Source organism: Neolamprologus brichardi, chromosome 18 (assembly GCF_056152115.1).
Source record: "Neolamprologus brichardi isolate AB-2024 chromosome 18, ASM5615211v1, whole genome shotgun sequence".
Classification (NCBI taxonomy): Eukaryota; Metazoa; Chordata; class Actinopteri; order Cichliformes; family Cichlidae; genus Neolamprologus; species Neolamprologus brichardi.
In genome coordinates, this window is record NC_142121.1 from 7,013,863 (window position 1) to 7,027,121 (window position 13,259).

At 41.1% G+C, this 13,259-nt stretch overlaps 2 protein-coding genes across 2 annotated transcripts; both read right to left on the reverse strand.

The window, feature by feature from the left end:
- Positions 1-8,340: 8,340 nt before the first annotated feature.
- Positions 8,341-10,381, reverse strand: LOC148097534 (tripartite motif-containing protein 16-like). Its single transcript, XM_087831239.1, has one exon. It carries the CDS (start codon positions 10,361-10,363, stop codon positions 8,708-8,710), a length of 1,656 nt encoding a protein of 551 aa, XP_087687365.1. The 5' UTR covers positions 10,364-10,381; the 3' UTR covers positions 8,341-8,707.
- Positions 10,382-11,096: 715 nt separating this feature from the next.
- On the reverse strand, positions 11,097-13,190 carry LOC148097535 (zinc finger BED domain-containing protein 4-like). The gene is made up of 3 exons (XM_087832421.1): positions 12,608-13,190; positions 12,328-12,546; positions 11,097-11,101 (listed from the first exon to the last, which is right to left on the reverse strand). The coding sequence occupies exons 1-3, from the start codon at positions 13,167-13,169 to the stop codon at positions 11,097-11,099; spliced, it is 786 nt and encodes a 261-aa protein (XP_087688547.1). The 5' UTR covers positions 13,170-13,190.
- Positions 13,191-13,259: the final 69 nt, after the last annotated feature.

The window sequence follows — 13,259 nt, forward strand, 5'->3', positions numbered from 1 at the left end:
GCTGGGAAGAGATGCTGGCTGTCCGATTGGCCTCCCTGCTGCTTCGGAGCCTGGGGCGGTCTGCTTGCCTCCACCCCGGAGCGAAGGGTAACATCTCTTGGGTCTGGGTGCCGTTTCCCCCTCTGTGGGCGAGGATACCTGGACCCGGGGTATAGAGTATGTTTGGGGAGTGTGATTGTGTGTACATGTCCATTTACGTTTATTCCTACATTGGGTGAGTGCTGAGTGTTTGTATATGTGTGCATGAGGGTGGGAATGCATGTCTGTGTCTGTGTGTGCCTGTTTGTCTGTGTCTATATGTCAGGTCGGTTCTTAGACTCCACCTCTCTGGGAACTCCCAGGCCCTCCAAGTGTGGAGGCCTATCTCCCCTCACCACACTCCCTGCCGGTGACTGATGCCCTCAGGGGTCGGTGCATTGTTGGTTCTTGGTGTCCGGGGCTGGGCGCTCAGGTATGTACCGGCTCACTCCTGGTGGCTACTAGGCGGGGCTTGGCGCCTGCTGCTCGGTCAGGCCTCTTCCGGGGCGCGGAGGGCCCTCGGGCCTCCGGCCTCTATGCCTGCGGCTCGGTTCACTCTGGCACAGCTGGCTGCCGGCAGAGCCGGCGGGCACGCCGGTGCAGCCTCCTCTAGCTTCTGCCCGGTGGCTACTGGGTGACCCCTCGTCTGGGGATCCTCAGCCCTTCCCATGAAGGTGGCACGGATGCCCCTCCGGTGGTCCTCCTTGGGCTCTTGCACTCTGGGGCCTCTGGATGTCTGGGGCCTGGATCTCTTCCATGCCTGCTTCATGCCCTGGGGGACAGGGCTATGGCTCTCTACATCCTCTTGCAGACCATTACATGGGGAAACCATTTGAATACAAGCGCGCCGATCCACACGGGTGTTCACTGATCGTAGACTTAAATCACACCTTTCTTGGCTGCTACTTCAAAGCACATTGTGCGCTGTCTGTCCTGCGTGCTGCACAACAACATTCAATATTTAGTATTTACTGCTGCTTACACTTAGCTAGATTAACGTGATGGTGTTGTGTTTAGTATGTTGCTTTGTTTTGTTTTTTTTTGCTTGTTTTCTATTCTTTTTCTCTCAACAGGTGATCCCGGAGATATTTTTTTTTCCCCCTTTCTCACTGTCCCTCTCCCCTTCTGTTTTTCTTTTCCTTCCTCTTTCTTTCTCCCTTTCCTATCCTTCACTCATGTCTGTCCCGTCTGTAACAAGTGAAAATAAAATAAAATAAATAATAAAAACAAAGGTCGATCAAATGGACCAATACGGCAATGCCATGATGATCCATTTGGCAAAATAAATCCATTGGGTATCCTTGTTGGTCTTCAGACAACAATTCTGATGGCTAAAGAACCAAATGGGACAGGAAAAAAAAAAAAAAAAGAAGAACCTCAAAGATGCCATTTTCATCTAGAAAATCTTTCAGTTGACTAAAAACAATTTTTTCTAAAACCTTGGAGACTAAAGGCAGCTTGGAAATAGGCCTATAGTTCGCTAAAACTGTGTGATCAAGGCCAGGTTTCTTAAGCAGTGGCTGCACTACTGCATGTTTGAAATTTGCAGGAACCACACCAGAAGACAGACTGTTATTAATAATGCCAAGGACATACTGTTGTATACTAGGAAAAATTTCTTTAAAGAATTGTGGAGGGACAGGATCCCGTGGGGAACCTGTGGGCTTAATTTGGCGAACCACATCCTCTAAAGTGGAGAGCGTCACAAGCTGTCGCATAACTTTGCCGACATGTGGCCAACAGTAATGTTTTAATGTTCTTCATTATTAAACATTTGCACATAAATAAGTGACATAATATTCAGTACTTACTTAAAGTTTACTCTTGTGCATTTTTTGGACAGAGGTTCACATTTAATGTATATGTATAATACAGGGGTTGGCAACCCTAGGAAGGGTTAACTGATGGAACGACCATAGCTGGACTGGCCATCGGTTTGGCCTTTTCTGGGCCATTGCTCGGTTTATTATTATTATTATTTTTTGTAACAGTATAAACAATGAAAGGTGGTGGATTGGCCAGATGCTGGCCGGTGTGTAAAAATAACTCAGTTGTTTGGTGGTGGCATCGCGGAGCCTCCACAGATTCAGTAAAATTAACAAGTGGTGGAGGCCAGCAGGTGGATGAGGGAGAGGGGAGGCAGGAGGAGCAGAGACCCCAGGCGGCCGCTGGTCCGAGTGTCAGGTGAACTGAACTTCAGGTAAGAAGTTATGACCTGCAGTCTATCTGGGTCAGATATAAACCAAGTTTAGGTGTAGTTTATTTTCGTTATGCTGACTTTTTCGTACTGTGTACTAGCTAGCATGACGGAGTGTCTATACAGCTGGGTGGATGCTATGATGTTACTGATAGTGAATGTTATTTTATTCATAAGGTTAGTTAGTAGAGCCGTAAAAAGACGGAATCATCTCGTATTCACAGAAATTATTACCCGTTTGGTGTTGAGCTGAGAAGGGACGCAGTTTGTCTAGGATGGAAAAAGACACAAAGGTGGATTTTTTCTGTCGTTACGCTGCACAGCTGTCTCTTCTTCTCCTGTCATTCTCTCCCCCTCCCTCTCCTGTTGCTACTTTAATCATGAAACTGATCAGTGATCAGCTGGTCGGCTTTTCTCTCTTGTTTGTTTATCGCCCACTTTGCACCAGAAAGAGGAAACCAGCGGATGTTGCGCTAAACAACAGCAGCACGTTTAAGCTTGATCAGCTGTTGTTAGAATTTATTTAATATTAATTTCTAGTATCAGCTGATGTTTGCTGGAGCCACAGCTGTAAAGCTGCTGGTCATGATATCTGTTTGGTTATCTGGTGAGAGGGAAACATGAAGATGAAACCAGGAGATGTCCTTACTGAATCATCAGAGCTGAACAGGTGATGGAGAAACAGGTTTACCTTTTAGGTTACAATAAATGAGTTGAAGGGAAGTTATGAACTGTTTCTGAGAGACAAATAACACCAGGATCCTTTTCTAAGTAGCTGACAGCTGGTAACTGTGCAGGGGCGGGTCTAGCAAAGTGTTGCCAGGGGAGCCAGGTAGGGCATTAACAGCGAAAGGGGGGCACAAAGAAATACTTTCTTATTCTCATTTAAAATGTCTCACTGTTATTAAATAATTATCTGAAGCTTCCAACCAAAGTTTTTATCTGATGTAAAATGTATAGAAATCATACATATACCAACAAGACTGTACATCACTGTCACAACAGCGTTCGTTTTCATTCAAAGACTTTATGGCTTTAATACCTGGTGGGTGTTAAGGGTTCAAATATTGAGGAGGGATACAGGAGGGATTCAAATCACAACACTGGTCCAGGAGGGTTAGGTCAAACGATGATTTTAATAAACGCACGCGTGGGGAGATGAACACTGTCACACACTCAGCGTCGATCTCCGCCCAATAATACACAAGCAGTTGTTTTTATAGCATTTATAGTATTATTTATGACGCCCCCTCATGCATCAGACAGATACAATACATGCATAACTTTCAAAACCACAAATGTTCTGGTAACGACTTTTGACACAGTTTGAAAAGAACATTTTCTTCGCCTCCAAGCCAGGTGCTTCCTGTAGCTCGTCTCGCTCTCGCCTCTTCTCCAAAACCTCAGATGCATGCTCTGCAACAAAACTGTCAATTCTGCAGGCACTCTGTTTCACCTCTCACCTCGCCTACTAAAACTCACAACCAGACAGAGGCCACTCTCATATGTGTACTAACCCAACTGAAAGTATATATGCAACACATTGAATGAATGCTTCAATTAAATGCCACTACTCAAAGCTTAATAAAAAAGAATATAAACGAATAAAAGATAATAATGAATAACCTGGTTATTCAAAACCTCATCCAGACAGCTCCTCAAAATAACAACAAAAAATGCACACTTTACACTTTACAGAGGAAACAAAGACATTTTAGAAGTACACTTCCTGACTTATTCTGAGTCATCTGTTACCAAGCAAACTCAAACGCAGCAGGTTGCTGAATACACTCAGGCCTTTGCTCAGCTACTATTGTTACTGTAAGATTAACCTTCTAAGCTCCACATCACTCATACTCTGCTTAGTTTCACTTTTGCAAGCACGCTCTGCAAAAGCATGCGGTTTCCTGTCTACTTTGACACAGAGTGTACTTCCTTTTATAACCCAATATAATCAGCATATAAGCATTTAAGATTATACATTTAAACTCAACAGTTTAAAGTGGTTATAACTGCACCTGTAATAAAGGTTAATATGATTATGATAACACCTGTAATACAAATTATAAATAAGTCAATTGAGACTATTTTAAGCCCTCCCTCTGCTCTTAGTTTTGAGCTTTCACATGAAATGTGTGACAAGTTTCTGCACTTCTTTATAAACAAGGTAGCCTCGGCTAGGGCGCGGATTATTTTGCCCACATCTGACCCCTCTGATCTTCCAGTTTGCTCAGCTGTCTTTCAACAGTTTGAGTCGGTTACTCTTGCTCAGCTACAGGAGGTGGTGGATCATTTAAAGCCTGTAGGCTCACCTTACGATGCTATCCCTCCCCGTTTTCTGAAAGAAGTTTTTCCTACCATAGGTCCAACTATTTTAACAATTTTAAATAGCAGCCTTACCTCAGGTGTGGTTCCAAAGGATTTCAAAGATGTCATTGTGCAACCACTTCTTAAGAAACCTGAGCTAGATACAAACGCTGTTGAAAACTTTAGACCAATATCTAAGCTGCCCTTTTTATCTAAAGTCTTGGAAAAAATTGTATATGACCAATTGATCCCATACTTGAATGCACAAAATGTTCAGATTTTTCAATCTGGTTTTAAAGCCATGCAAAGCACTGAATCAGCACTTTTAAGACTTTTTAATGATATATTTTGATCATGTGATTCTGGTGAAAGTGTCATTCTTATTTTACTCTATTTAACTGCTGCATTTGACACTGTAGACCATGAAATTTTAATCTCACGTTTGGAGCAGTGTGTCGGTGTAACAGGTGTGGCTCTGAAATGGTTCAGGTCTTACTTAACAAATCGAACCTTTTCAGTTCGCTTAGGAAACTGTGAGTCCTCCCGTGCTGCGTTGTCTCATGGAGTACCACAGGGTTCCATTCTGGGCCTTGTTTTCGCTTTATTTACTTCCATTGGGCTCAATTCTTAGGAAACACGGACTCTCTTTTCACTGTTATGCAGACGACTGCCAGATTTATGTTCCTCTTAAAAAGAAAGATGGGTCGTCTGTAAATCGTTTGCAAACATGTCTGGAGGACGTCAAGTCGTGGTTGGTGCTAAACTTTCTTTGTTTTAATGATTCTAAAACTGAAGTAATGGTGTTCAGACCTGCCTCTACTGCTGATCCGTGTGTTGATTTGCAATCCCTGAAATCATTCTGTAAACCAGAGATTGTTAATCTGGGTTTTAAAATGGATTCTGATCTTAAGCTTGAAAGCCAGATCGGGTTGGTTGTAACGTCTAGTTTCTTTCATCTGAGGCCAAAATTAAGCACTTTCTTGCGAGAGAACAATTTGAAACAGTAATCCATGCTTTTGTAACCGTTCGGCTGGATTACTGTAATTCTCTTTATTTTGGGGTGAGTCGATCTTCTGTTTTTCGACTGCAGCTAGTTCAGAATGCTGCTGCACGCCTTTTAACTGGCACTCGTAGATGCGAGCATATCACCCCAGTTTTATATTCACTTCCTTGGCTGCCCGTGCATTTTAGGATCCATTTTAAGCTGCTTTTATTTGTTTTTAAAAGTTTGTCCAATGCTGCCCATCTGTACCTCTCTGAGCTTCTTCATCCATACATACCTTCCCGGTCCCTCAGGTCGGCAGACCAGCTCCTCTTGAGTGTGCCCAGGACTAATCGTAAGCTCAGAGGGGATCGGGCGTTTGATGTGGCAGCACCAAAATTGTGGAATGAGTTGCCTTTACATGTTAGACACCTTCCTTATCTGTTTTTAAATCACGGTAGATTAGAAGGGCCAGCTCTGTCCTAGGATGCCCTCTGGACCCAGTGGAGGTGGTGAGTGACAGGAGAATGGTGGCTAAGCTGTCGTCCCTGATGGACAACATCTCCCACCCCATGCAGGAGACTGTGACAGCACTGAGCAGCTCCTTCAGTGGCTGCGGCACCCACGGTGTGGGACGGAGAGATTTCGCAGGTCTTTCCTCCCCACTGCTGTCAGACTCCACAACAAAGACTCCAACTGATCAAACACACACATCCACACATGTGCAATAACACTAAGTGCAATACTCTTTTCCTGACAAAGTTGTATTTTTACTCAGTTGTATAAAGCATTTGCATTCTACTTTTATCCTATTGTATATTTTATTCTATTTATTCTACTGTATATAGTATTTTATTTTATTCTATTCTGTACAGTTGTGTACAGTATTTAATTCTTATTGTATTCTAATTTTGCTATATAACTTTTGCACTGTCCACTTCCTGCTGTGACTAAACAAATTTCCCACGTGTGGGACTAATAAAGGTTATCTTATCTTATCTTATCTTATCTTATCTTATATTTATTTACCTTGGCTTTCAGCACAGCAGGACTTGTTGATGTCTCTTAATATGTTTCCTTATTAATTACATTATTTTTAATTTTAAGATATTTTATATGTAATTTAAACTGTTTTCTCTCTGTTTTATATTTGTAGCACTTTGTCAACATTGTTGGATGTAAAGTGCGTTATAAATAAAGATGTTATGTTCAAATGACATTACTGCCATCATGATCATTTAATAGACACAAATATTTAAATTTAGCAATAACAAATGCAGATCGCTCCACAATGTTTACAAAAACAAACAAACATTATTTTGTAGTTTTTCCTGTGTACACAGTCACTGTGGATTTTCAATGAAAACATCAAGATGTGCTTGAAATGCAAACTTTCAAGTTTAATTCAAGGTTTTAGTAAAATTTTGCCTGAACTGTTTAGTAATTTTTCACAAAGTGTCCATGTCAGTAATTCATTCAAATGTATTTTGGTCTTAAACTGATCCAGTAAATGTAACTTTTTCTCACCTACTTAATCGAGTATTTTAGTTGTTTAACTGTCATTATCACTAAACTGAACATCCAAAGCTTTTCTCACTGCAGTTTTGTAGCGCAGTTATAGCAGCACTTTGAATCATCCACAGTTTTATAGAACTGTCTGTTGAATTGTTGTTTTGTTTGTTGCAATGCTTGCTTTTATTTAAATATTGATGATAATTTGATGTATTTGATTGTTTATTACTGTCTGTCTGATTATATGTCTTTAATCAGTAAAGTCTCGCTTTGCTAGAAATAAATCAATAATAAAATTGTAAACATGCAGCTGTATGTTAGAAGTCAAAGGGTCCTTAAGTCTTCTGTAAATTGACGGGGATCAAATGAAGGACACAAGTATCTGTTCTTACTCTAATAAATGCTGCTTTAATATCCAACAGACTATTTTCCTTCCTCATCAGCAGTAAACAGCTCGACTGCGTCTGTGCATTTGTGTCCTCCATACTTGTTTACACAGACATCTCAGGCTTGATGCCACGATGCAGTGTAGAAACCTGACAACCCTCTGACTCATGTTCAAATGTTCAAGGACATTTCTCAGGATCATGTATGACCCCTTTTTGACATTTGGACTTTCATTAATAATATTTGTGTTTCTGAGTCATTTTTGTGGAGACTTCTGTCCAACGTAGTGTCCAAATGAAGCCTGAAGCTTTTCTTCACCCTCTTGTCAGATGGTCAGCAACAAAACTCTGTTCCAACCAATGTCTGATAAGAGATGAGACACAGCAGCTGAGCAAATGATCATTTCATGCTGAAGACATCCTCAGACAGAATTAAATACATACATAAACACAGCCTGGTGCCAATAACACAGCTAATGACACTGCTGTATCACTGGCTTTACTGATTAAAGACCATATCTGAAGGAAATCTTTGAACACAACAGAAAGTGACCTTTTAAACCTGCGACACTGATGCTGCATTCAAGGACCATTAAAAACATCTGAAAGGACTTGAGAACATGAAGAAAATGTGACTTGTTTCTCTGTAATGAAGCTGTTTTAGTGAAGAAAGTTGAAAGGTCACAGAGCGACTGCTGAATCTTCTGCTCTAAACATGAACTCTGAACTTTGTGATGCTTCAGGAGGAAAACTGCTTCAGTTATTCTCTCAGATTAGTTTCATATTTTCTGCATCAGATTTGAGTGAGATCCTGGAATGAAGACAGAAGAAAAGACTTTGTTCAAAGTTTGATTTATAGTCAAACCTTCCAGTTTATTCACACAATCAAACATCAACACAATATATGAATTCATTCATTAAAATCACAGTTTTTCCTCATTTGTTTGATGATTTTGACAAAAACAAACACAAACACACACACATGGTCTGCCATACTCATAAAGAGAAATGTGGACATTTTTCAATACAAATATTCCAGAAACATTTAGAGGATAGAGAAGTTTACATTTTCATGTGGAGAAATATTTTAGTAAATCAAAATGATGATGAGCAGTGATAGCCTCCATAAACAGTCACAGGAAAGATCTCCTTTAAAAACTCAGAAACATCAAGAGAACAACTAGAAGATGTGGAGGTACCACCCATAATGTTTGACTGACAGCTGATCTCTGTGCAGAAATGATGGAGAGAAAATAAAATGAAACTAAAATACAGATTTAAACCCACAATATGAAAGACTTCAGTCTATTTCACTTTAATCAACTCAGCGGTATCTCCATAATTATAAAACTTCAGTCCAGCATAGAGCGGCTGAGTGAATGTGGTCTGGACTCTGTGGAGGAGAGTCATGGTTTCAGAGACGCTGTAGAAGGACAAAATACCTGCTCTGTGATCCAGGTACACTCCTACTCTGGAGGAACGAGGACCTGAGACACAAGTTTGGATGTTGTTGTACCGAAATGTATAACTGTAGTTGTCACAATCTAATGACCAAGATTTGTCATTACGTCCAAATCCACATTCTTTACCCCGTCCTTTTCTGCTGATATTCTTGTATGCGACTGCTACATAAACTCCTTCCCCTCTCCACTCCACCTCCCAGTAACAACGTCCAGTCAGACTCTCTCTACTCAGGACCTGACGCCTGTTAGTGAATCTGTCTGGATGATCAGAATAAGACTGTCCAAATAAACTGAGTGTTGCTTTTCTGTTCCCCTCTGATAATAACAGATGTTTGTGTGCTGTGTTTGGATCCAGTGTGATTTCACGTGAATATTTCAAGAATCCAGCTCTGGTCTTTGGCTCTGGTGGATCTGACAGTGAAACATCCACTTCAGTGACTGTCAGTGAGATGTTTGTCCATTCCTCTCTCAGAATGTCCTGTAGTTTATCTCTGACCTCTGACACAGCTGCTGTCACATCCTCAAAGTAGCTCAGAGGACGGATATTGATGCTGGATGAGTCTGTAGACTCACTGAGTGCTGACAGTGAGGGGTAGTTGTGTAGAAACTGGATGTGATCCTCTGTGTGTGAGAGCTGCTTCAGCTCAGCATCTTTCCTCTTCAGCTCAGTGATCTCCTGCTCCAGCTTCTCCTGAAGCTCTTTGACTCGACTCACTTCAGTTTCCTGCTGGGATCTGATCTGCTGCTTCACATCAGAGCTTCTTTTCTGGATGAGATGGATCAGCTCAGTGAAGATCTTCTCACTGTGCTCCACTGTTTGATCAGCAGACTGATTGATGGCCTCCACCTCCTGTTGAAGCAGCTTCACATCTTTCTCTCTGTCCTGGATTCTCTGCTGGATGTTTTGTCGACTCACCTCCAACTCTCTCTGCCTCTCAGTCCTTTCTGCTGCAGCTGAGACTGTGTCGTGGCCTTTATGTTCATCCACAGGGCAGAGATAACAGATACTCTGCTGATCAGTACGGCAGAACATCTTCATCACCTCATCATGACGAGAGCAGATGTTCTCCTGGAGCTTCTTGGAGGGCTCCACCAGCTTGTGTTTCTTTAATGCAGCCACATCATAATGAGTCTGAAGGTGTTTCTCACAGTAAGATGCCAGACAGACTAAACAGGACTTGAAGGCTTTCATTTTTCTTCCAGTGCAGACATCACAGGCCACATCTTCAGGTCCAGCATAGCAGTGATCAGCAGGAGCAGCTTGGAGTCCAGTCTTCTTCAGCTCCTCCACTAAATCTGCTAACATGGTGTTTTTCACCAGGACAGGCCTCGCTGTGAAAGTCTGTCTGCACTGAGGGCAGCTGTAGATTTTCTTCTTTTCCTCTTCATCCCAAAAGCTTTTAATACAGTTCATGCAGTAGCTGTGTCCACAGGGAATAGTCACCGGATCCTTCAGTAGATCCAAACAGACTGAACAGCAGATTTTTGTTTGATCCATTTGATTCGTGTGCTGTGCCGTTTCACCGTCTCTCAGTGACTGTCAGACAGTTTCACTTCCTCTGAACAGAAACAACCTCTGTGCTCTGAAGGGAAACAGATCTCTGCTCTTTTTCACCTCCTACAGGAAATGAGGCTCACCATCAACTGCATTTACACCATGTTGTTTAGACCCATCCTGATACAGACACATCTGTGAAGGGAGGCACTAAACAAATATTCTTACAGAGCGACCAAGAGCCAATCACATGATGCAGGGTGTGGTATGTTTGGTTACAACATGCATTAACAAGTCTGACCCAGTTAAACTTTAATAGTTTATCTTTACTTGGTGCTTTGAAATGTGACAGTCAACACTCAGTGAGTTCATTTTATATTTCAAAAAGTTCAGCAAAGTTTAGGATGCTGTGATGAATAAAAATAAATCACACTTTATATTTTGACATTTTCTAATCTTAGTTCATTCTCACACTTACAGAATGATGCATGGGAACAACTGACTCCACTAAATCAAACCTATGTTCAAATGAAATTACTGTACAAGACAGGCAGCAAGCTTGATTTCTTGAGTATTTTTTTAAATAGTAAAATAAATGTAAAACTATTTAAAAAACAAATACAGATAGTGTTCTAATTCTACATTCTTTAGTAATTTTTCCTGTGTACCACCATGGATTTCAAAACAATACATTAATATGTGCTTTAAATGCAGACACTCAAATATAACTCAACATTCACACTGAAGATACACAGTAGACATAAGAATCAGTTTTCATGCCCTTTGTTTATTCTTTCATTTAAAATCTTTGTGGTAAAGATCATCATAATTACACATTAACTTTCATGTGCAGCTTAAATGTTTCACTACACTGTTGGCAGCAAAGATTACACAGCAAAGCCGATTAAACTAGAAGCTAAACGACTGTTCAGTCCAAGGGCGTAGATTTGGCATGGACGGAAGGGACCCACCAATATCCAGCGATTATTGAATTGTCCCCACCAATAATTTGAAAGAAAAACAAACCCGATAGAAAGAAAAAAACGATCTGTCAGCGTCTCATTCACCCAGCGGTGCAGAAAGAGTTAAATTACGTTCGCTACTGGAGTCCTACGTCACGTGACAAACATGGCCAATGTGATTGGAGCTCTGTTTAGTTTTAGCAGCGGCAAACCTGCGCTGCGAGGAGGAGAGGAGGACGGCAGCAACAAGGAAGAACCTGGATATAAGAAAGTATTTTTCAAAGAAACCTGTAAGTCACTTAAAGTCAAGCTCACTCATAACATGTAGTGATGGTGAGATGAAGCCTCGTGATGAAATGAAGCTTTCCATCCAACTGGTCGACTCATGGTTCGAAGCATTGTGATGATTCATTTGCTCTACTGCGCCATCAAGTGGACGATTCAAGTGAAACGGGCTCAATGATTATAATGATGTGATGTGTAAACCTCTAAACTGAATAAATAAATTGTTTTTATGGTTATTTATCCCGAATATTGTCTCAGTATGTCTGATACAAAAGAGAAAGTGGAAACTATCAGTACAGAGTTTTTGGGATGATTGTGTAACTGTGTAATCATGCTTATGTACATCTCAATAATGACACAAACTAGTGTGTGGCGCTTCAAGTTGAATGAATAAAGAAATTACTTTTGTTCATGACACCAATAAGTAAACTCTAAATATTAGTTATATTTAATATTATATTAATTTTATATTATATTAATTTAATTTAATTAATGTTTGTGTATAATAAATTGGCAGCTTAACACAGGAATGTACATGGAAACAAAAAGGGAGGGAGTTGTGATGTGAATGTGCTTGTGACTTTATAACAGTGCTCATGACACTAGGGAAAAGTTTTCATTTGTTTTTATTCAAAAATAGCAGCTTTTCCACAGTGCTGGGCTTAAGACGGTTCCTCTTTTTTGAGAGGATTTCTCCTGCTTTTGAAAATATCCTCTCACAGGGCACAGATGAAGCAGGGGTTGCAAGAAAAACCACAGCAAGTTGATACAAGTTTGGATAAAGAAATTTGTGTCCAGCCCAGTACTCCAGCGGATTCTCCAGTTTGCCCATATTTGGTTCATGGAGGTATTTCCGTACTTCAGCTGTTGCATCAGCAGTAGCATTTGGGGTCTTTGTCTCCAGAACAGTGGTGTCCAAACGATGCCACAGTTTGCTACCTAAAACAAACAGAATGTAAGTAACTAAATACAATATAATAATCGAAATGTGCTCATATACCTTGAGTCACAGGCTGAGAAGCTTTTGATGATGAGGCTGCTGATGAGAAGGCCACGTGCCGCAAAATAGCAGCACATTCAAAAATAAGTCTCTTCTCAGCATCCATTGCTTTATTTGGGCTAAAGAAGCCTATTTTTTTCAACCTTGGATCCAGCAATGTTGCCAGTGACATGATGCTCATTGACTGCAATGTGTAGAGCTTCTCCTTTAATTGTCTCCTTAGACACTCAACCATGGTGGAGCTCTCTGGAGTTAGGACAACTCCCATTTCCTCTTCATTTAGTGCATGGTGCAACATTGTTAGAAGTGGAATTACTTTGGATCCAGACACTCGCTTTTCCTCTGACAGCTCAGTGGTGGCATCATTAAATGGGGAGAGTATTTTAAGACATTCTGCCATAAGGTCATACTGTTCAGAGGATAGTGGGCAAATATCAGTGTGCAGGCCAGCTAACGATGCTCCAATAGGTTCCCTGAGTTCATGAACACGTTGAAGCATTTGGAATGTGCTGTTCCAACGTGTATCCACCTCTTGAATTAACTTCAGTGCAGGCCGGCCCATTTGCTCCTGCACCTCTGTCAGCCTCTCCTAGAAAAACAGCCAACACAAACTGATTAATTCAAGCTGTGTTACTGCAGCAGCACCTCAAAG

What these genes read in the sequence shown, in the direction of transcription:
- LOC148097534 (XM_087831239.1), bottom strand. Translation starts at nt 10,363, where the DNA reads ATGGATCAAACAAAAATCTGCTGTTCAGTCTGTTTGGATCTACTGAAG.
- LOC148097535 (XM_087832421.1), bottom strand. Translation starts at nt 13,169, where the DNA reads ATGGGCCGGCCTGCACTGAAGTTAATTCAAGAGGTGGATACACGTTGG. An exon ending in TTCTCAGCCTGTGACTCAAG is followed by an intron (nt 12,547 to 12,607) that starts GTATATGAGCAC and finishes TGTTTGTTTTAG; the next exon opens with GTAGCAAACTGTGGCATCGT.